The sequence below is a fragment of the Schistocerca serialis genome, chromosome 8 (genome assembly GCF_023864345.2).
Source record: "Schistocerca serialis cubense isolate TAMUIC-IGC-003099 chromosome 8, iqSchSeri2.2, whole genome shotgun sequence".
NCBI lineage: Eukaryota > Metazoa > Arthropoda > Insecta > Orthoptera > Acrididae > Schistocerca > Schistocerca serialis.
This window is the reverse complement of record NC_064645.1, coordinates 434,090,100-434,114,848: the sequence shown is the minus strand read 5'-3', so window position 1 is coordinate 434,114,848 and position 24,749 is coordinate 434,090,100. Positions and strand designations below refer to the sequence as shown.

At 39.8% G+C, this 24,749-nt stretch overlaps 1 protein-coding gene across 4 annotated transcripts in view; it reads left to right on the top strand.

Moving 5' to 3' along the window:
- LOC126416674 (uncharacterized) overlaps positions 1–24,749 on the top strand; it is a 213,201-nt gene that overhangs the window by 32,536 nt on the left and 155,916 nt on the right. For all 4 annotated transcript variants that reach the window (XR_007575492.1, XM_050084477.1, XM_050084476.1 and 1 more), the window contains exon 3: positions 11,795–12,809. Coding sequence is in view for 3 of the 4 variants with exons in the window: in XM_050084477.1 (XP_049940434.1) it covers positions 11,795–12,809 (1,015 nt within the window). In the remaining variant the exon portion in view is untranslated. The remainder of the gene's footprint in view (positions 1–11,794; positions 12,810–24,749) is intronic.

The window sequence follows — 24,749 nt, the reverse complement described above, 5'->3', positions numbered from 1 at the left end:
ACATGACTACCAATAATATTTGTCTTCAGTCTTGAATTTACTTGTTAATGATAGTGTAAGATAGAGTTGATTCACAATGTATTTGAAAGCTTTTTACAGTTCACAGGATTAGGTTATTCAGTATTCAGGGATCATGGGCACTGTGTCCTAATTCTGCCCAGTTTTTATTCTCACTTAACTACTTGATTTTCACAGTTCAGTTTGTCTATAATTTAGAATGACATTTTAATCTGTGACTCTTCTCTAGATCAGTTATTAAGCAGTTACTTGCAGGCAGTTTACTATATCTATTACTTATTGCATATTTATTTTACTGCGTGCAGGTTACATATTGATTTTATTCATTATTACACTGCAGTGACCTATTTCAGTGAATGCACAGTATTGTAATTAAACTGTTTTCAGTTACTTGTTGAAAGTGACAGGTGATTATCTGAATGAACAGAAATTCCTTGGTAAGGTAGTAACAACCAGAAATTAAATGAAACAGACAATGCAGCATCATATAAAGCTAGTTAAGCAGTTTTATTTTGTATCCGAGTGGGATAGTGCAGTGGTTAGCACACTGGACTCGCATTCTGGAGGACAATGGTTCAAACCTCACATCCAGCCATCCTGATTTATGTTTTTCATGATTTCCCTAAATCTTTTACAGCAAATACCGAGATGATTCCTTTGAAAGACCACGACCACTTTCCTTCTCCATGATATATGGGATGGAATGAGGCATTTGAGGCTAGTGCAGGTGCAGTGAGTTACTTGATGCCGTTTCAGTTGCTGTGTAACCATATATGATTGAAAAACGTGAGCCAGTTTTCTGGATACCTATTCAGCCAGCCCCCCATGAACCATGGATCTTGCCGTTGGTGGGGAGGCTTGCGTGCCTCAACGATGCAGATAGCCGTACTGTAGGTGCAACCACAACGGAGGGGTATCTGTTGAGAGGTCAGACAAACATGTGGCTCCTGAAGAGGGGCAGCAGCCTTTTCAGTAGTTGCAGGGGCAACAGTCTGAATGATTGACTGATGTGGACCTGTAACACTAACCAATACGGCCTTGCTGTTTTGGTACTGCGAACGGCTGAAAGCAAGGGGAAACTACAGCCGTAATTTTTCCCGAGGGCATGCAGCTTTACTGTGTGGTTAAATCATGATGGCCTCCTCTTGGGTAAAATATTCCTGAGGTAAAATAGTCCCCCATTTGGATCTCCGGGCGGGGACCACTCAAGAGGACGTCGTCATCAGGAGAAAGAAAACTGGCGTTCTACAGATCGGAGCGTGGAATGTCCGATCCCTTAATCAGGCAGGTAGGTTAGAAAATTTAAAAAGGGAAATGGATAGGTTAAAGTTAGATATAGTGGGATTTAGTGAAATTCGGTGGCAGGAGGAACAAGACTTTTGGTCAGGCGAATACAGAATCATAAATACAAAATCAAATAGGGGTAATGCAGGAGTAGCTTTAATAATGAATAGGAAAATAGGAGTGCGGGTTAGCTACTACAAACAGCATAGTGAACGCGTTGTTGTGGCCAAGATAGACACGAAGCCCACGCCTACTACGGTAGTACAAGTTTATATGCCAACTAGCTCTGCAGATGATGAAGAAATTGAGGAAATGTGTGATGAGGTAAAAGAAGTTATTCAGGTAGTGAAGGGAGACGAAAATTTAATAGTCATGGGTGACTGGAATTCGAAAGTAGGAAAAGGAAGAGAAGGAAACATAGTAGGTGAATATGGATTGGGGCTAAGAAATGAAAGAGGAAGCCGCCTGGTAGAATTTTGCACAGAGCATAACCTAATCATATCTAACACTTGGTTCAAGAATCGTGAAAGAAGGTTGTATACATGGAAGAACCCTGGAGATTCTAAAAGGTATCAGATAGATTATATAATGGTAAGACAGAGATTTAGGAACCAGATTTTATATTGTAAGACATTTCCAGGGGCAGATGTGGACTCTGACCACAATCTATTAGTTATGAACTGTGGATTAAAACTGAAGAAACTGCAAAAAGGTGGGAATATAAGGAGATGGGACCTGGATAAACTGAAAGAGCTACAGGTTGTACAGAGTTTCAGGGAGAGCATAAGGGAACAATTGACAGGAATGGGTAAAAGAAATACAGTAGAAGAAGAATGGATAGCTTTGAGGAATGAAATAGTGAAGGCAGCAGAGGATCAAGTAGGTAAAAAGACGAGAGCTAGTAGAAATCCTTGGGTAACAGAAGAGATAGTGAATTTACTTGATAAAAGGAGAAAATACAAAAATGCAGTAAGTGAAGCAGGCAAAAAGGAATACAAATGTCTCAAAAATGAGATCGGCAGGAAGTGCAAAATGGCTAAGCAGGGATGGCTAGAGGACAAATGTAAAGAGCTGCATCAAACCAGTCTCAGGACTGAAGACCACAACAACAACATATTCAGCCAGGAATACAGTGGTGTTTATGTAATGCCAGTTGATTAATTTGTTAGTCCAAATTGAGTATTTAATATCATTGATGCTAGATGAAGTTCGGGTAGGTGGTCAGACTGCCAAGACTTGGAAAAGAGAAATATTCCATGAGATTTCAGGATTTCATCAGATGATGATGTCACATCAACATCACTCAGTAGCTGTAGATGTTAAGACATGTCAGCCAAAATTCATATTTAGACCTCCAATACCACATGTATGAATTGTAAAAATTCAAGAACAGCATAACTTATTTTGGGTGAGGATCTACATTTGCTGAAGGAATCCTATCATTACTAATGATTCCCTTCACATGTCTCAGGAAATGTAAATGCATAAAATGACTGATGTTAGTCAGCAAGTTACCCTTGTGAACTTAATCAAAGACACTTGTGTTACAAGAGAGATGTTGTATTATGCAGAAAGACATCATCTGACATTACTGGGCCCTACTTTTTTGTGGAAGACACTGTAACATGTAGAAGACACTGTAACAGAAATCTCACAATGTATATGTGTTTGCAGTGATTTGAGTGGCCCACTTGGTTGCCAAGTTTTGACGCATAATAATTTTTTATGTTTCCAAGACTTACATTGACAATCTGTACACCCTTTTTTCTTACCAATGTTATCACACAAGAAATTTGTGCAGCTCTGTGTATTACTCTTATTGATATGTGGATAAATTGTACCCTTAATAGTAACTCTGCCTTTAACAAGAAAGACTGCTATTTGTCATACATTATAATTTTATACAGCATATTACACTATAATACAAGCACTATTGAGAAATGATATAATTTACTATCACACCAAAACAAGTCTGTAGAATTAAAAACTATCACACTTCCGTACCATATCTATTAGAAAAAATTACTTTGAATAAATCCCATCAATATGTATTTGTTAGACTATGTTGCAAGCAGTGAACAAATATTCAGGGAAGTGTATAGATTTCAGAATTTTGATGATGTATTTTTAGTATGCTGGGCACTGGGCACATGTAGTAGTATTCTGTCTCACAGCTTGTAAAACACACACACACACACACACACACACACACACACACATACACATATTTATGCAAGCATAACACACACACACACACACACACACACACACACACACACACACATAGCTAATTCTCACCGGCCTCTGGGGCTTGACTTTGGACTTTGCTTGTGTCTGATGTGTGCCATACTTCCGTCCACATCAATCCTACCATCCACCAAGAATACCTCCACTCAAGCAGCTGCCACCCATTCCATACTAAGAAGTCTTTTACATACAGCCTTACCAACTGTGGTTGTCACATCTGTGGTGATGATCAATCCCTGTCCAAATATGCCAGGGGTCTCACTGAGACCTTCACAGACCGAAATTACCCTCCCAATCATGTCCAGAAACAAATCTCCTGTTTCTTGTCTCAGCAGTCACCTACCACATTCTACATACCCATTGTCTGACCACAAAGGAACACTCCTCTTGTGACTCAGTTCCACCTGGGACTGAAGCAACTGAATCATATTCTCTGCCACAGTTCTGACTACCTCTGAAATAATGAATATCCTACCCACTGTCCTGCCAACCCCTCCAACAGTGGTATTTTGCTGCCTATCGAACATACACAATATCCTTGTCCATTCTTATCTCCCCCCCCCACCCCCCCCCCCCACCCCTCCAGCTCTACATCTACTACATTTGCATTTATACTCCGCAAGCCACCCAACGGTGTGTGGCAGAGGGCACTTTATGTGCCACTGTCATTACCTCCCTTTCCTGTTCCAGTTGCGTATGGTTCGCGGGAAGAACGACTGTCTGAAAGCCTCCGTGCACGCTCTAGTCTCTCTAATTTTACATTCGTGATCTCCTCGGGAGGTATAAGTAGGGGGAAGCAATATATTCGATACCTCATCCAGAAACGCACCCTCTCGAAACCTGGCGAGCAAGCTACACTGCGATGCAGAGCGCCTCTCTTGCAGAGTCTGCCACTTGAGTTTGTTAAACATCTCCGTAACGCTATCACGGTTACCAAATAACCCTGTGACGAAACGCGCCGCTCTTCTTTGGATCTTCTCTATCTCCTCCGTCAGACCGATCTGGTACGGATCCCACACTGATGAGCAATACTCAAGTATAGGTCGAACGAGTGTTTTGTAAGCCACCTCCTTTGTTGATGGACTACATTTTCTAAGGACTCTCCCAATGAATCTCAACCTGGTACCCGCCTTACCAACAATTAATTTTATATGATCATTCCACTTCAAATCGTTCCGCACGCATACTCCCAGATATTTTACAGAAGTAACTGCTACCAGTGTTTGTTCCGCTATCATATAATCATACAATAAAGGATCCTTCTTTCTATGTATTCGCAATACATTACATTTGTCTATGTTAAGGGTCAGTTGCCACTCCTTGCACCAAGTGGCTATCCGCTGCAGATCTTCCTGCATTTCGCTACAATTTTCTAATGCTGCAACTTCTCTGTATACTACAGCATCATCCGCGAAAAGCCACATGGGACTTCCGACACTATCTACTAGGTCATTTATATATATTGTGAAAAGCAATGGTCCCATAACACTCCCCTGTGGCACGCCAGAGTTTACTTTAACGTCTGTAGACGTCTCTCCATTGATAACAACATGCTGTGTTCTGTTTGCTAAAAACTCTTCAATCCAGCCACACAGCTGGTCTGATATTCCGTAGGCTTTTACTTTGTTTATCAGGCGACAGTGCGGAACTGTATCGAACACCTTCCGGAAGTCAAGAAAAATAGCATCTACCTGGGAGCCTGTATCTAATATTTTCTGGGTCTCATGAACAAATAAAGCGATTTGGGTCTCACACGATTGCTATTTCCGGAATCCATGTTGATTCCTACATAGTAGATTCTGGGTTTCCAAAAACGACATGATACTCGAGCAAAAAACATGTTCTAAAATTCTACAACAGATCGACGTCAGAGATATAGGTCTATAGTTTTGCGCATCTGCTCGACGACCCTTCTTGAAGACTGGGACTACCTGTGCTCTTTTCCACTCATTTGGAACCTTCCGTTCCTCTAGAGACTTGCGGTACACGGCTGCTAGAAGGGGGGCAAGTTCTTTCGTGTACTCTGTGTAGAATCGAATTGGTATCCCGTCACGTCCAGTGGACTTTCCTCTGTTGAGTGATTCCAGTTGCTTTTCTATTCCTTGGACACTTATTTCGATGTTTCAACCCCTTGTTTCCTGGCTCTCATATCCTGGCAATAGACCTAGCCCATCACAGACTGGGCTACCTGTGAAAGCAGTCATGTGATCCATAAAGTAAGCTGCTACCACTGTGCTGTTTTCTGTATGGACATGACAGCTAACAAGCTGTGTGTTGGCATGAGTAGCCACCACCAAATTGTGGCCTGGAGACAACTGACCACCCATTACTGAACAAGACATTTGGACATGACAAATGACAAGGTGTCTGTCTGCATGAACAGCCATAGCCAAATTATGAGCAATAGACAGGTGGAAGACCCAGTTGCTGAACATGGTGCTCAATATGTTGTGCTTCACTCCAGCAACTGTGCCATCTATATCTTTCCTACCAACACTAGCTGTTCTGGATTGTGCCGGTGGGAACTATCCCTACAACATATGCTTCCTTGCCGTAACCCCCTTATGGTCTCAACCTTCTCTAATCGCTGTCCTCTCCCTTCTTATTCCCTTCCCATGCTCCCACTCCAGCACTACAACTTCCACCAACACACCTACAGTCTTTTTCCATTCTTTATGCATCTCCTTTCCCCTCTCCCTTTCCTTCTCGTCACCCCAACTGAGCTACCCAAGCACGACTCACGCCCCGTCCTCACAGCTGTACTTCTGCCAGTATCTCGTCTCCTATCTTCCAAACTTTACAGAAGCTCTCCTGCAAACCTTGCAGAACTAGCACTCCTGAAAGCACAGTTGGTAGAGCACTTGCCCGCGAAAGGCAAAGGTCCCGAGTTCGAGTCTCGGTGTGGCACACAGTTTTAATCTGCCAGGAGGTTTCATATTAGTGCACACTCTGCTGCAGAGTGAAAATCTCATTCTGAAAACATCCCCCAGGCTGTGGCTAAGCCATGTCTCTGCAATATCCTTTCTTTCAGGAGTGCTAGTTCTGCAAGGTTCGCAGGAGAGCTTCTGTAAAGTTTGGAAGGTAGGAGACGAGATACTGGCAAAAGTAAAGCTGTGAGGACGGGACGTGAGTCGTGCTTCGGTAGCTCAATTGGTAGAGTACTTGCCCGCGAAAGGCAAAGGTCCTGAGTTCGAGTCTCGGTCCGGCACACAGTTTTAATCTGCCAGGAAGTTTCATATCAGCGCACACTCCGCTGCAGAGTGTAATTCTCATTCTATCCTTTTCATATTGTAGTCTCTTATATAATAGATTCTTTGACTTGTAATGCATTGTCCAGTGTGTAAGAGAGACAGTGTTTGGAGATAACTATGCTTGAAACAGTTTATAAGTTCATTGCATTATTTAAGGTCAGATGACACATATGAAAAATGGTAGGTAGTGCTGTAAGATGCAGCCAATATTTGAACAGAAGAAAGTGACAAAGGGCATTAAGACTCTTGGAGACATCCTTTTACTTGCTGTACTGCTTAGCTTAATCCTACAGCAGATGCACTCTTTAATTAACAGGAGCAGATGTTTGTGTACTATATACACATTGATGATAAGTTACATTTGCTTTATCATTTATTGCAGTAATTTATGCCGTACAGTGTTTACAAGTAACATTTAGGCTTATGCTTAACAATAGTTCCATACATGTTATAGGTGCTAATGTGTTACATTGGGACAGTTTACTTGCAAATTAGTTGTCTTCAACTTTGGGTGAACAAACACTGCATTTTTCACAGAGAACTGTTTTTTTGAGAATGACTTTTGTGGACAAAATCACAAGAGCTACATCTTAGTGTTGTGGAGCTGTTATTTGTCCTTCCACAAATTTCACATCTGTATTTTTTCTTCATTGGTTGCTCTTGTATATGCATCTCTTGAACTTTGTAATGCTGCAGATACATGCTAACATCTGCTGGTTAACTTGTTGTCACAGATCTTTTGACAGGATGTGGTTTGTCAGTTGAAAAGAAATGTTCTTTAGAAAAACTCAAAATGGATGTTTCTCGTTCTTTTTATTTGCTTGAAAGAACATCTGCGCATTGATACCAGCCATTTTCAGCAATGTGTACCATGTAGCCAATGTCCATATTCTTGTCTTTTGCATTACTGAATGTGGCACATTTGGTCAACAGTGTTGACACCTCACTTTGTCTTATTGTAATCTAGTCTAATATAAGGAGTCTTAAGTGGCCTCATCTGCTGTTCCTTTGTTGTGCATTGTGGAAGTGAATACAACAGATTTATTATATTTAGATACATATAGTACCATAGCAATGTCTTTCTGGTATCTAAAAACTATCAAACCGATTCTTCTCTTCTTGTTGGGCAAAAACTCAAATTGGTATTTCTTTTTTATCCTTTCTTAGGGTTCCTAATACGAGTGAATTTGTTTTGTAGCAGAGAAAGCCAACTGATAGCTAGTATACGTTATATGTTGTCATATTTATATTTGTGCCTTTCATTGCCTCGGTCAGTCTGCACACTGTTAGATGGCTTATTAGAAAAACAAAATGGTCCTTCTAGCTGTTTGCCATAATACACTTCCAACAAACCAGTGTAGAATGACTTACCATCACACAGGGCAAATATTTTGATGTCATATTTAACAGGTTTGTTGGGAATGTATTGTATGAAGCTGCATCACTTCTTCTAGTTTCTCATCAGTAGTAACAAATTCTCCAGGATTGTAACTATTCATGCAGTTTTTCTGAACTGCTTCTAGATAGCTCCTAATAGCTGCTAACCTGTCTGTGTGTGTATATATATAATAGAGGGAAACATTCCACGTGGGAAAAATATATCTAAAAACACAGATGACCACGTGGGAAAAATATATCTAAAAACACAGATCATGTGACTTACTGAACGAAAGTGCTTGCAGGTCGATAGACACACAAACAGACACAAACATACACACGAAATTCAAGCTTTCACAACAAACTGTTGCCTCATCAGGAAAGAGGGAAGGAGAGGGAAAGACGAAAGGATGTGGGTTTTAAGGGAGAGGGTAAGGAGTCATTCCAATCCCGGGAGCGGAAAGACTTACCTTATGGGGAAAAAAGGACAGGTATACACTCGCGCACACACACACATATCCATCCGCACATACACAGACACAAGCAGACATTTGTAAAGGCACAGAGTTTGGGCAGAGATGTCAGTCGAGGCGGAAGTACAGAGGCAAAGATGTTGTTGAAAGACAGGTGAGGTATGAGCAGCGGCAAATTGAAATTAGCGGAGATTGAGGCCTGGCGGATAACGAGAAGAGAGGATATACTGAAGGGCAAGTTCCCATCTCCGGAGTTCGGATAGGTTGGTGTTAGTGGGAAGTATCCAGATAACCCGGACGGTGTAACACTGTGCCAAGGTGTGCTGGCCGTGCACCAAGGCATGTTTAGCCACAGGGTGATCCTCATTACCAACAAACACTGTCTGCCTGTGTCCATTCATGCGAATGGACAGTTTGTTGCTGGTCATTCCCACATAGAAAGCTTCACAGTGTAGGAATGTCAGTTGGTAAATCACGTGGGTGCTTTCACACGTGGCTCTGCCTTTGATCGTGCACACCTTCCGGGTTACAGGACTGGAGTAGGTGGTGGTGGGAGGGTGCATGGGACAGGTTTTACACTGGGGGCGGTTACAAGGGTAGGAGCCAGAGGGTAGGGAAGGTGGTTTGGGGATTTCATAGGGATGAACTAAGAGGTTACGAAGGTTAGGTGGACGGCGGAAAGACACTCTTGGTAGAGTGGGGAGGATTTCATGAAGAGATCCATCCTTACCAAACGAAAGTGCTGGCAGGTCGATAGACACACAAACAAACACAAACATACACACTAAATTCAAGCTTTCGCAACAAACAGTTGCTTCATCAGGAAAGAGGGAAGGAGAGGGAAAGACGAAAGGATGTGGGTTTTACAAATGTCTGCTTGTGTCTGTGTATGTGCGGATGGATATGTGTGTGTGTGCTAGTGTATACCTGTCCTTTTTTCCCCCTAAGGTAAGTCTTTCCGCTCCCGGGATTGGAATGACTCCTTACCAAAACCCACATCCTTTCGTCTTTTCCTCTCCTTCCCTCTTTCCTGATGAAGCAACCATTTGTTGCGAAAGCTTGAATTTAGTGTGTATGTTTGTGTTTGTTTGTGTGTCTGTCGACCTGCGAGCACTTTCGTTTGGTAAGTCACATCATCTTTGTTTTTAGATATATATATATATATCGTCAAATCTAATCCACCTGAGAAGCAATAAAAATCTTTTGTAACTCATGCTGGATCTCAAAACAATCATTTCTATTCCATCATTTGAATGAAGTTGCAATACATTGGTGTTGTTGTTTCCGCCCTTGAGCCCAATCAAATAAAGTATGTCTAATATTGCACAAATTTCATTACGATTTGTCAACTCAGCATGCCTACCTCTAGAATAATTTTCTCCTTGTGTGTTCCTGTGAATGTACACAGTTGTAAAGTGCATTATTTCTTGTATCAATTGTACTGATTATTTTATGGAATGATTCAGTTTCCTCTACAATACCTCATGCTCCATTTTAAGGCCTGGAAAGGTCTTTATAATATTTTTTGTTGGTACATGTGATGTCTTTTTTGCGTATCAGTTTGCATCATTTTATTTGTTTGTTCCTACAAATAAATATATCACCTTCAGTATCAAAGGAAGCTAATCTTTCATCACATTCAATTTCAGAGTCACTGTCATGATCACTCTGTAATATTATTTCATCTCTCCATCAGAAGAAAAAAAAAAAAAAAAAAAAAAAAAAAAAAAAAAAAAAAAAAAAAAAATCAATATATCTGCTGTCATCTTCTTCCGCAGGCACCTCCAAAAGGATCTGCTCTAGTTCCCCCTCTGTCAAGTATTTTTTGGCCATACAATCAGAAGCACAAACTATTGTCTGCAGCTAATGAAGCATAATTATAGATGCCTCTAAAATATATTGCTTTTTAGGAAAAGCGCACTAGCACAAGTGTAAGCGCACTAGAGATAACGTTGAAAATTTGAAATAATACTTACACGCTTTAGTAGCACCTGTCTTCTGTCTCCATCTGCCACTTTTCCATTCTCCTGCCTTTGCACCACTTTTTTTATTCACTATCCAACCCTCCCTCTTGTCAGCTACTTACCTTCCACATTATTTCTGTTTCGTTGATCATCATTTTAATTTTTCTGTTGTTCCTTAGTTGATTCTATATTATTATTATTATTATTATTATTATTACTTGATGATGACCATTATCTTCTTGGAGTTATTTGTTTTTATGTCGTATGAATTTCACTTCCTTTTATTTATGAATCATCACCAAAAATAAACACATGTAACCAACATGTTTTAAAATCAGACACAGTGAAAGTTAAGTGTTTAGGTGAAATGTGCTCACAAACACTGAAGATAGGACATCCTGTTGTATGTGGGATAATGAGAGAAATTCCATGGTGACACACGCGGGGTAACAAGACCACAAAAAATTTCCATGGTTGATGCTTTGCAAATAAAAGGAAATGAAATATGTAAGTGTGACGGTAAGACACTAAATGCACAAGGATCCTTGATCAAATCCCCACAGTGCCATCTCGATTTAGCTTTTCCATGAGTACCAAAACTGTTCAAGACAAATGCCAGTATGGTTCCTTCGAAAAAGTTCCTTCCTCATTCCTTTCATTCCAAGTTTTTCTCTGTTTGTAGTAACCTCATTGTTAAACTTCAATCGTCCCACCTTCCTTCTCATCATAGGGGTTCCTTCTTATTCCTTGCCCTCTGTTTTTTCCACTACCATTTATATTGCTATTTTCCCTCCAGCCTGCAGGTGCCTTTGCTTGATAATATGTTCTTACCTCCCCTATTTCTCCTCTCTCCTTGCGCTGTGTGGAGTCATCTGCCATCTTCTCCTCCTACACTCTACCCACTTTCCTACCTAACTACCAGAAACTGACAGTTACATCTCAGGATGCAACGATTTTTATCAGTCTTTGCCATAAAAAACTTTTGCTATGAACAGAAATGAAAGTTTGATAGCATAACAAGGAATTGTCTGAATCATTTAGGTGTTTGTTAGAGGGAATATAAAAATTAAAATGTGTTTTTGTCTGTTATCATTGTTTATTTTCCATCCAGAACTTTATCATGTAAATATTGCCAACTTTTTAATCACAACCTTTGTTTTCTCCCTTGTTTGCACTATAGTTCCAAAGAGATAGACGGGGCATCATCATCATCATCAGGAGAAGAAAAATCATGTTTTTTGAACAAAAACACTTATTCTGTGAACATTATTGATCTTTTGCCTTCAGGTAATGAGGTGAGAGATTCTCCACAATCACAAACTCAGCCTCCCCACTATAAATTGTTACTGGGTAAAAGTCTGCCTTGTAAAACATCATTTGAGTTGTCAGATGTAAAATGCCTTAAAGGTAGCACTTGTGAGTCAGATGAAAGCTTTGTTGAGAATTTTGAAACGCCTAGTAAAGCAAAGCACTGTCGTGACAAATCTGGTGATTGTGAAGAAATCAGAAATCAAGAAGTGGTTGTTAATGACATTTCATTAGTGTCCAAAGTTGAAAATGATGATATTATTAGTCTTCATTCCTCACAAACTGTGAACGAAGAGAGCTCTGATAATAATACACCTCTCACAAAATGTAATAACTATTGTACTGAGACTGACAGAAGCCTACCTGTGTTGCCATCCTTAGATAAGTTTGCAGTGAGTTGTTTAACTACAGAATATGGACGAGATCATGTTTATGATACTGTGAATAAAATAATACCTAATTCTGTGTTAGAAGAAGAAACAGCTGGATACCTGTTAGTGAATGAATCAAAACAGGAACAGGAATTGGTTCATGCGCTGAAAAGTGAAGTGACTAATTCATCTTTAGAAGGTGCGGATGCATGTGTGCTTCAAGACACTACCTCAAGAGATGCAGGGAATGTACATGATGCAGATGATGAACAGCTAAGTCCCTACTTTAGTGCTTCTGATCTGACATGTCCTCTGTGTTGGAAGAAATTCGACAAGAAAAGTGCCCAGACATCCCATATGAAATCATGTGCTGTTAGTCATAATGTCACAACAAAGCAGCTTTTAGACGCCCTTGCATTGCAGAGTAAACAAGCAGCTGAAAGGAAGGCTTTGGGACTGCCTGAGACACCAGTTGTTGCAGCACAAGTGCCAGCTAGGAAGAATGTCTCCAGAAAAGTATGTTGGTAGATTTAATTATGTGAATTATATATAATGATATTAAGTAATGATCATATTGCATCACTTGTATTACAGGTGTCATTGTTTATAGGCATTTCTTTGCTGCATTTGAAAAATCAATTTAATTCTTAGTTGTTATACACTACTATTGCAGATCTCTCTCTCATACTGTAACTTACCAAACGAAAGCATTGGTATGTTGATAGACACACAAACAAACACAAACACACAAGTCCTTACGCTCCCAGGATTGGAATGACTCCTTACCCTCTCCCTTAAAACCCCCATCCTTTCGTCTTTCCCTCTCCTTCCCTCTTTCTTGATGAAGCAACCATGGGTTGCGAAAGCTTGAATTTTGTGTTTGTGTTTGTTTGTGTGTCTATCAGTATACCAACGCTTTCGTTTGGTAAGTTACATCATCTTTGTTTCTAGATATATTTTTCCCGCGTGGAATGTTTCCCTCTATTATTTTTTCTTTTACTGGGGAAAGGGGGGGGGGGGGGAGAGGGCTGCGGCAGGAGCAGGAACGCAGAGGAACAACTCTCTCTCTTCTCTCTCTTATGTTTATATTTTGTGTTGCTAGAATCGACTGCTTTCTGTGCAGATATAAATTAATAAGTTTGTAAGACCACATAGAATAATTTTTGTTGCTTTTGCCATAACTTTGTGCCATTATTCTAACCTCATTATTTCTTGATTTCAAATAGGACATTTTTCTGTGAATTTCAGTTCTCAGAGAAAGCTAGTCACAGTCAATTTTTATGTTCATAACAAGAATTATTCTGACACTTATATATGTTAATGAAACGTTAATAATTTAGAATATGGACAAGGTGGATAATGGAAAATGGATAAAAACTGTTAGCACCAGTAATTGTAAGTACATGTCCTGTTTTTATTGTGTGTTTGATTGTGACATTATTAGTTATTAATTTTTTTCTTATATCTATCAAAAATGAATAACAGACATTCAGTTGTGACAGAATGTCACCGTGTGTAAAGAGACTGTTACCAAAATTATGGCAGATTGTGTTGATGAAGTGTCAGAAGAGTAGTTCTCATCTCTCTTCTTTTTTTTCTCTCCTCAGCTACTGCCACAAAGTAATATGTGCACACCAAATGTGCTGCCTCTCTCCTTATCTGTCTCAGAAGATACTTTTCCTGGGCGACCTAGAAACAAATCATGCTACTCTTTTTGTGAATCACTTAGATAAATTCTTGCCGTCTGGAGAAATAAACCAATAACTCAAGAGGTTCAGTAATAATGATGGCATTTTGATGAGCTGATCTAGACTTTCATAAGGCTCTTTTACATTCAGAAAGTTACCTTCTATTATTTCTACCATGTAGTGCTCTATTGTCACCATATGGAAGTCTATCTGCATTCAGTAACCACCTTTGGAACATCCATTTCAGAAGCTATTACCTCTGCCACCATGAAAGGTCCCATCACCTTACATGATATAGTTATGCTCTGCAGCCCACCCAACCTTCCTAATATTATATTCTCTCCATATGCCATGTAAATTCACGTTTACATGTTGAATAAAGTGTGTGCACGCCATAGTTTGTAACTAATTTATGTTTTTTTTCATACAGTTCAATAATTGTCACTCTGTACATTTATCCTACTGTGAGACAAGACAGTCAGTGCCTTAATGGAAAAATGTTGCAATTGCCTATGGAACCATGAATGTTTCATGTTGACACCTCACGTGACCAATTTGTTCCTTCACTTACTCACTATGAAGAGTCATTGATATTATAATAGTCTTATAATCACTGAGTCCCTGATCTACGCCAACAAGAGTCCAAAAGTTCAAGCCAGTTTGTAACCAGAAGATCTAAAATGTTACCGTTAAGAGTTAGTTTTCTGAGTAACTGCTTAAGGTAATTTTTACACAATGCATTTTGAACAATTTTTCATGATCCCCTGTCCTTACTACTCACCATGAAATATTCCCATAGTACTATAACATGACCAGGAAATTTTCGTGCGTCTTTCTTCAGGTTTTCCCTGAAATGAAATGTTTCGTCACTACTTTTTCTGAGGCAAGGGCTATCAAACCATCTGACTACCATGTTTGGTTCACCTTTAACAATTGTCTTCACTTAAATTATTTCACATGTGGAGTGTGTACTAACCTCACTAGATGTTGTCGTACCATTTACAGATGTAAAAATGCTTCTGCCCTCAGTGCCTGTCATTTCCTTGCAATATATATTCCAACAAGAATTTAGAATTTCATTGCTGGTAACATCAGGTTTCCTCCAGTTTTCTGTCCGTAGTACTAAGTGTACAGTTTTGCTGTTTACGTGTGAGACTAGCTCAGGGTTCTTTCCATGAACAATTGTGCAGTTAACTGGTACTGTATTCACATTTTCTTTCTCCATTCTGACATGATGAGTACTTGTCTCTGTAATTATTGGTGCTGCTATTCTGTTTACCAATATGGTACTCACTTGCCCACGTTAAGAAGTAAGTTGCTAAATTATTTGATTAGCACCATGTTTAGTTGTTCTGGAGGAAAACTTTAATCTACATTTGAAAACACTTCTACTTCCTGACAGACATTTTATTTCAATGGTAAGTGTACCAAAGAGTTTCATATCTGACTACTGCACTCTTTTTTGTGTCAAAGATAAATTCATTAGAGGGAAATACTGATCATTTCTACTTCTGATATTGCATTAGTAAATATATCTCTTATTCTTCAACTGCAGTGGATTGTGAACAAAAAGTTTAATGATTGAATAAATTTACAAGGGGTTCCCCAAGGCTCAATTCTAGGCCCAATTTACCCACAAATATAAATTATTATTCAGCTTTATTAGCTGATGAGAAATCATTGTGGAATCCTCATTTTGATTTCTCTCCGTGTAGATGGACACAAAGAAAAAAAAAAATCATCTTTTTTAATTAAAAAAAGGTTTCACTCACTTTCTCAGTAGGGTGTCCTACTTATTTTTCATATCCTTCTACAGTCTCTGTATGTGCCTTGCCAAATAATATATCTATTCGTAGTCTACATTTGAAAACACTTCTACTTCCTGACAAACATTTTATTTCAATGGTAAGTGTACCAAAGAGTTTCATATCTGACTACTGCACTCTTTTTTGTGTCAAAGATAAATTCATTAGAGGGAAATACTGATCATTTTTACTTCTGATATTGCATTAGTAAATATATCTCTTATTCTTCAACTGCAGTGGATTGTGAACAAAAAGTTTAATGATTGAATAAATTTACAAGGGGTTCCACAAGGCTCAATTCTAGGCCCAATTTACCCACAAATATAAATTATTATTCAGCTTTATTAGCTGATGAGAAATCATTGTAGAATCCTCATTTTGATTTCTCTCCGTGTAGATGGACACAAAGAAAAAAAAAATCATCTTTTTTAATTAAAAAAAGGTTTCACTCACTTTCTCAGTAGGGTGTCCTACTTATTTTTCATATCCTTCTACAGTCTCTGTATGTGCCTTGCCAAATAATATATCTATTCGTAGTCATAGAACATGTCTTTTACTTCATAGTCTCATTGAGTTTTTAGTCCTACCTTCAAAAAATTACTTCATCCACTTCGCCTTCTTCTTCACCTTTGATCATACCATACTGTCTTTTGAAGTATAAATCTCATGATGTATCACAGTGCCAAATGTTCCTTTTCACCACAGTTGACGCAGCATGAGGAATTCCTTCCCACATTTTATCTTGCTTTTTGAAATACACCAAGTGATGACAAGGTTGCTGTAACAAGAGTTGGTCACAGAATTACAAATTTTTGTATTATATGATACATTTTACTCTTATTTCACTTAGTAAATAATAGTAATAATAATGTTATAGCCTGTGGTCTTACCATTTTGAATATTTCTCAGGTATTCACCCAGGTGGCATTGTCCAAAATGTGTGATGCTTTGGCAAGCGATTTCCCACCGTCATATACCGTTCCTGCTGGGCACTGCCTTTTTATCTCCTCTCCACTGCCCGTGCACCTGGCTGGCCATCCATGGGCTCAGACCTGGTGCAGTGTTGGGGGAAGCAAGCCATTTGTACACGATCTGGGCCCTCAGTCGCACTGCTGTTACCACTGGACACAGTTTTCTGCCAACATGGTGACAATACATCCTCATCTTCTTCAGTTGTCTTAACAGGAGTGGATTTCCGTGTAGATTGCCGTTGTGCTTTGACTATGCTCGAGGCTGGGTCCCAGGTCTAGCTTCATTGTAAACCGCTGCCTTAATTTATTACTTCCTCATGTAGCCTGATCTCTACAGCTTCATTTACAGTACACTTCCAGAAGGTCTTGGATGGTTGCAACAACTCGATGCTGATGTAATTCATGAAGTGTGCATAGAGGATGCAGTGGCCTGCCACAGCGGACTTTGCTCATGCTCAGGGCATCTCCCTTGTACTGTTCAGATAGTACACATAGTGTGTTGGGTGGAACACACATTTAAAATTATGTTTCTGAAGTATTGTTCAGATTTTTTCTGATGCGTTCCCGATGTATAGGATATCACTGTCACAGCATGTCTTGCTTCATTCTCAGCAGGCTGTGACCTCAGCTTATTTGGTCTTGTGGCTCATTGTGTGTTGTGGCTGCTGTATCCATTCATACAGAAAACAGCCTGTAAATGCTGCAGTTGGCTGTTGGACTCTTGGTTCGAGATTTTGTGTGCTCTGTGCACCAGTGTGCTTAGGCCATCTTGTTGTGAAGAGGCATGACAGCTGCCACGTGCAAGTACAAATCTATATGCGTCAATTTACAATAGATGCTGTGTCCTTGTGTGCCGGCTGGTCTATGCTTGACCAGCACATCCAGAAATGGAGTTGATTACTTTCTTCTATCTTCATTGTAAGTTAGATGTTGTGGTGCAGCGAATTCATGTCTTGCAGGAAGTCTTGTAGGTAATTTCATCCGCGTAGCCAAATTTCGAAGTTATTGTCAACATATCGGGAAAAAGATAAGAGCCTCTAGAGAGTGACTCCAGGGCTTCTTCTTGAAATGCTTCTGTAGACATACTGGCCACCACTGGTGATAGTGGGCAGCCCATCATCTTTCCGTCTGTAAGTGCATCGTAATTTCTGTCAAAAAGAAATAGATTGATGTAAGCTTGAATTCAAACAATTTCTTTTGTGCTAGTCCAAACTTTTTTCCTACAAGGCTTAGGGAGGCTCTTAGAGATACATTGCAAAGAGAGAGATTCCATTGAAGCTCACCGTGAGGCCTTCTTTGAGCCAGTTTGAAGTTCTGGAGCTGCTGGATGAAATGCATTGAATTCCATATGTGGTGCTGACATTTGCTCGCAAAGGGGCTGAGCATAGCTGTTGAGTGTTTTGCTAATTCATATGTTGGTGCGCCTATGTTCCAAATAATTGGATGGGATGGCATTCCTTCCTTGTGGGCTTTAAGTACTCAGTAAGGTCTAGGCGTCATGGCTGCTTGTGGACAAAGTCTCTCTATTGCCTTCTCGTCTTGGAATGTATGTTGGAGAAGCTCAGTGATCTTCCTCTTCACTCGGGCAGTAGTATCATCTTCTGTCCTCATGTAGGTTTTGTCCCCTAATAGGTCATAAATTATTAGTCTGCTGGGAGAATGTCTGTCTCAGAACCACTTAAGTACTTTCCTATTGGAATGTTTGACTTCAATGGACAGCCATGGTAGTGTATGGCATGTTTCAAGTATTATTTCCTCTACCCCGCGGGAGTGCGAGAGCAATCTGTTCCACTGCACTGATAATTCAGCTGGTGCTAGGGTTCTTTATGTGGATGTGAAGTTTAGCACCTTTCCTAGTACAGTTGTCAATTATTTTATCTGTACAATTGATAAAGTTCTCTGACGTTCTTCTTGCAATGATTCAGTCATGAGGCATTCGTATTTAATTGCTTGTCTGCAAGTGTTCAGCAGCCATGCTGTCTTTGCTTGAGACAGCAAACTGCATCTATCCACTCTTCCAATTCAGGGGAGAATGTTGACACCAACTGTAGGTGGAGCATGAAGATTCTCTTGAGTGATCTTGCCAAATCTGCGTCGAGTGTAGCAAATTCTCCCCGTGACTGGGACCAAGCTGGCTCTTTTTGTGATCTGGTTGGTGGCTGGAATTCTGATATGATGCATGACCTTCGTGAAAGATGGTGTTATTGTGTCCTCTCCTTCCTGTTCTGAAGCTTGTCAAGCTCCTTAATTTTGAAGTGCATCTCCTCCTTGCAGAGATACTTAATGTGGGAATTCAGATTTTCCTGGCACAGGAAGATTTTGAATATTTCTTAGGTATTCAGTTGGGTGATGTCATCCTTAAAGTGCAATATTTCGGCAAGCTGACTTCTTGCCATCTTCAGGCGTTCCTGATGATTGATTGACATCAGCCTGATGCTGCCATTATATTCCCTCTCCCACCTGACACAGTGGTGGGGGAAGTATTTCGCTGGAACGTGATCTGAGGCTATCAGTCACACTGCCACCACCACTGGTCTCTGCCAGCATGGACACAGTATGTCCTTGCCTTCCTCAGTTGACATGACAGGAGCAGATTTCCACGTAGATTGATGCTCTGTGTATAAAATGTACAACCTCTTAGAGGGCATCGCCTGCAGGAGCATAGAAAACAATTCTACAACCGAGTGAAGAGGAAGACCACTGAGCTTCTCCAACTCACATTTCAAGACATGAACACAGTAAAGTGATCTTGTCCATGAGCAGCCTCGACCCGTAGGCTTTATGGATTACCTAAAGTCCACAAGAAAGGAATGCCAATATGCCCTATTGTTAGCAGCATAAGCACACCAACATATGAATTAGCACAACACCTGACAGCCAGCACCATAAACGAAATTCAGTGCAAGTGATGTCTCTCTTTACAAGGGTACCCCTAAGAGACTCCCTAATGCCATAAGAGAAAAGCTTAACCCAGCACTAATGAAACAGTTTGAATTTGTGCCTACATCAGTCTACTGTCCATTCAGTGGGAATTACTATGAACAAACAGATGGAGTGGAGAGCTGTCCACTATCACTGCTGTACATGAATACTGTACTCTGTGTATGATCCATAAAAATATCAAGTAGATAGCTTTAAATTCAGACTTCTAGAATTTCTCTAAGGAACGGAGGGTACATTGTGATCTCTGAATTATGTCTGTTGTACCAGCTGTACCTCTGTAAAGTTACATAATTATCTTTCAATTTGATACAGCTTCATCACTACTTCTAATGAACATGGTGCTGTAATTTTTTCATTCTTACTTACTTCTAAAGGCTAGTTAATCTACCATGATTTTACAAATTTTAGTACATAAATCAGTTTTTACTTAGTAACTTTAAAAATAAGAGAGGTAACATCATAAAAATCTCTGCAGTTTGATTTTGCATAAAGTGGAATCTAAATCCAAAATTACAATGTTATAGGCTATCTTTCATAATATTTTGTACTTTTGAAATTTTCGATTTTTGTGGAAACTAATCAGTGGGATCATGCTGAAACTCAAAGTATATAACATTGGTATGGTTTTACATGATCTGGCAAAGTATTGTCTGAATGCTTGTGCACATATTACGTACTGCTGACCAATTTCACTCGCTTGCTGCTGTTGCCGTGTTGCCATGTAGCCATAAGACTTACTTCTCCACATAAGATCTCCAGAAACTGGGAGTCTGGCACATCTCTTGTCAGTGTGGGAAAATCTGTGTTGGCAAGACTATCCGGATGGTACAGGAGAGATGTGCTGAGCTTAAAGACCACACTGACAATGGACAGCTGACAGAGCTCACTGCGGCACAGCCTTGCATCTCCAACACGTATGTCATCAATTACAGCAACCCCAAATTAATGCAACAGTCCAACATCTTATTGGATTGTAGTGAAAAAGAGCTGTAGTGATCTGGCTACATGAGGCAGCAGTTTTCAGCTAAGCATGGCTAGGGACCCAGCCTTCAGCATGGTCAAAGCGCAGCAGCAACCGACGTGGAAATCTGCACATGTCGTGCCAGCTGAACAGACAAGGGGATGTATTGTTATTTTGCCAGCTGAGACTTGTGCCAATCAGCACCCATTCAGCGTCCACTCAGCGTGGCTGAGGGCCTTGGATTGCATCTCAGCAACACACTTCTCCCACTGCAGCACCACATTTGCACCCTAGATTTCTGGCCAGAGGCTTTGGGCATGGTGAGGGAATATAAGGTTGACATCCAGCAGAAGACAGTCAGTCACCAGGGTTGTCTGAAGATGGCAAGAAGTCAGCTTGCTGAAATATCGTGCCTTCTGGATGACACCACCTGGGTGAAAAAGCTTAGAAATCTTCAAAATCCTAATTTTCTGTGAAAATCTAAAAGCCCATTCATTACCATTGTGAAACCTGCTCCTCAGCATTCCTTGAGGTCATAAAAATACCTAAATAACTTCCCATTTGTGTGAATGGTAACCACTGGCAAATATACAGAGTGAACTGAACTATCAGGTGGCCAAATGTTGTTCACTGCACAAAATCTATGAACTGAACACCTATTTAAGTATGCCTGAACCCCCCCCCCCCCCCCCCCCCCACACACACACACACACATACACACACTTTTTTTGTGTTTCATCCACTATGCAACATACTTCTTGCTGATCCCTAATGTGTACCTGTCCTCCACACTATAAGTGACTATTTCACGTGTAGTAGGCACTGTGTACTGACACTCTACAAGGTGAGTCATAATACGGAAAAATATTCAGAAGACCACTTGCTGCTACATGAGTTATGAACCATTGTTTTCTTCCTCTCCCATACTTATTGTTTCACAAAAAAGTTAACCATTTAATAAGACACTGGACCCCAAGATCTCTCTCATTCTTCAACAGTTGTTGGTGTCCTGAATTGTATCTTCCAGTGCTGGGAAGGGAATTGTGAATTGTGTTTCATTCCTCTCATGTTGTACATTTGCAATCCATTTGGTCTGCGTACAGGAGACATGTCAGAAATTTATAATACAGTTACAGTGATTTTTTACATTAATAAATAATAGCACTACACTAAATAATAACACTATAAGGATATTTCTTGGAATATGTAACACATTGTACCCAGCTCAAATTTCCAGTTTGCCCTGCATGAATTCATCCACTGAGTAATAACACTTCAGTGGCAGCACCTCATATAGCTTTCTTTTAAGTGAACCTAAATTCATCTGCATCAACTTGTTTCCTTTTAATTTATTACAAATTTTCATTCCCATGTATTGAGGTCCCTGGGTATACAGTCTGAGGCGGTGGGTGGGGGAGCATAAAATTTTCATTGTTTCTGGTATCATGTGAATGGACAAAATGGTTTCCCTCAAATAATTCATGTCTGGTGTACAAAAATATAATAATCTCATATATGTATAAAGATGGCAGAGTTAATATTTTAAGTTTTCTAAATAATGGTTGACATTGTTCTTTGTGATTTGCAGTGATTTTTTTCTGTATTTTTAGTATCCACACTATGTTTGTCGAGTTACCCCAAAAAACAATACTGTACCTAATAATGGATTCAAAGTAGCTTTTCTCTGCCACGTGATGACTGGGTGTTGTGTGCTGTCTTTAGGTTGGTTAGGCTTAAGTAGTTCTAAGTTCTAGGGGACTGATGACCATAGATGTTAAGTCCCATAGTGCTCAGAGCCTTTTGAACCATTTTTCAAAGTAGCTTGTATATACTACTTTTCGTGTGTCCAAGTCAGTTGCAGTTGATAATATTTGCATTGCAAATGCAAAGCTGCTCAGTTTGTTTGTCATGTATTCAATGTGTGCCTGCCAGCTCAAATTTTTATCTACATTTAAACCTAAGAATTTGACAGAGTCATCTTCTGTATCTTGGTTGTTGTGCACAATCGTAATCTGCTCACATTTTGACTGTTTGGTTTTCAACTGCATCGTCGAGTCTCAGGTACGTTTAGATCTAACCCATTTAGCTGAAACCAAGCTTCGAAGGTACTGAGGGTTCTGATCACAGATTTGGGATTTTTTTCCAAATCCTGACCTTCAGCTAAGACAGAAGGATCATCTGCAAAAAGAACTGATGGGAAGAATTGCAGCAGTTGTAGAACTTTTGAAACAAGTATTTCTTACAGTACACATGAAGTTTTGGGCTTTAAACAGAAATAATGACAATTGGCTGAACGAAAAATTTTGTAAACAGTGTGGGCAAATTATACAGCTTTGCCTATCTTTCCTCCTGACTTGTGCAGACACACAACAATTGTCAAAAGCCTTCTCTGAACATTTCCCAATTTTATAAAATTTTTTAATTGCATTGCTCTTTATTGACAGAGGAACCTGTGAAAAGAATTTTGTGATTTTATCTCAATGTATGACAATATGCAGGAAATGTTATCATTTATTACTCTCACTGTTTACTATCAGTGATGAAGTCTCACCCAAAAGTGGAAAAGTACCTTTGTTTTTTTATGAAAGCAAACAGTGGAAAATCCAGGATGGAATGTAAGAATATTATGAGAAGGAAAGTTGCTACTCACCTTATAATGGAGATGCTGAGTCACAGATAGGCACAACAAAAAGACACTCACATTTATAGCTTTTGGCCATTAAGGCCTTTATCAACAACACACACACACATACTACTTACCCCCTTCCCACCTCTCCCCTGCCCTCTGTCTAAACTGCAGCCCTTCACTGTCTGCCACACCCACCATACTGTCGCTCCCCCCTCCCTGACCCAGCCTTCTCCTTACCCCCACACAGTCACCACTCCCATCATGCACTGATGCTGCTGCTTGCAGTGTGGTTTTAGTTGCCTGAGACCGCAGTTGTATGTGTGAGTTGCGGTTTTGCACGTGTGTGTGTGTGTGTGTGTGTGTGTGTGTGTGTGTGTGTGTGGGGTGTTGTTGTTGTTGATGAAGGACTTAATGGCCAAAAGCTATAATTGTGAGAGTCATTTTGTTGTTATATGCTGAGTAGCAACTTCCTTCTCATAATTTTGTTCCTTTACATACATTTATTTACTGTTACTTGTTCATCTGCAAAGTTATCTGTATTCTGTTAATGTAATTTTTTGTCTGTTTATGTTGTTTAATATGATATTAATTCCACTTGGTATGTCAATGGTTGTAAGTAGCTGTTGACTAAATTAGAATTATTATACAACAGAAAACAAGGTATGTTAATAAAAATTTATTTACTATTGTGCAATTTGATATATTTTTTATTATTTGGTGTGTGTAAGCGATCATATTTTTGCACAAAGTGTAAAACCACTTTCTTATTGTCATTCTGTGTACTCCAGCTGGCAGTTTTTTTTTCGAAAGTTTTAAGTAATGTCATCATACATTTTCCTCAGTTTCACTGAGGAGGCACCAATCATTTAAAAGTCCTTTTAACAAATATCATCTTATTTATGCATTTTGTGTTTTCATTGATAAGTCTTTAAGCATTCTCTGCCTGTATAAATTGTCTACCCACATCTCTTTAAATTGTTCTGCATCTCCTTTGCATATCAGTTTGTGTACTGTGTATTTTTGTAGCGTGGTTGTTTAATTATCGTCCGCAGCTCGTGGTCGTGCGGTAGCGTTCTCGCTTCCCGCGCCCGGGTTCCCAGGTTCGATTCCCGGCGGGGTCAGGGATTTTCTCTGCCTCGTGATGACTGGGTGTTGTGTGATGTCCTTAGGTTAGTTAGGTTTAAGTAGTTCTAAGTTCTAGGGGACTGATGACCATAGATGTTAAGTCCCATAGTGCTCAGAGCCATTTGAACCATTTTTTGTTTAATTATCCTACATTTAGGTGCATCTAATTCTACCTGTAGTGGCATTGATTTATTTCTAATGTGGTGTTCTCCTATCCAGCCTCTTACTCTCAGAAATTTCATGTCAGAAGTTTCTAATTTGTGTAAAGTTTCTTTTGTAGGTACTTGGCATTCATTCCCATGAACAAGTGGCAGTAGAACCGTAGTCTCATAGA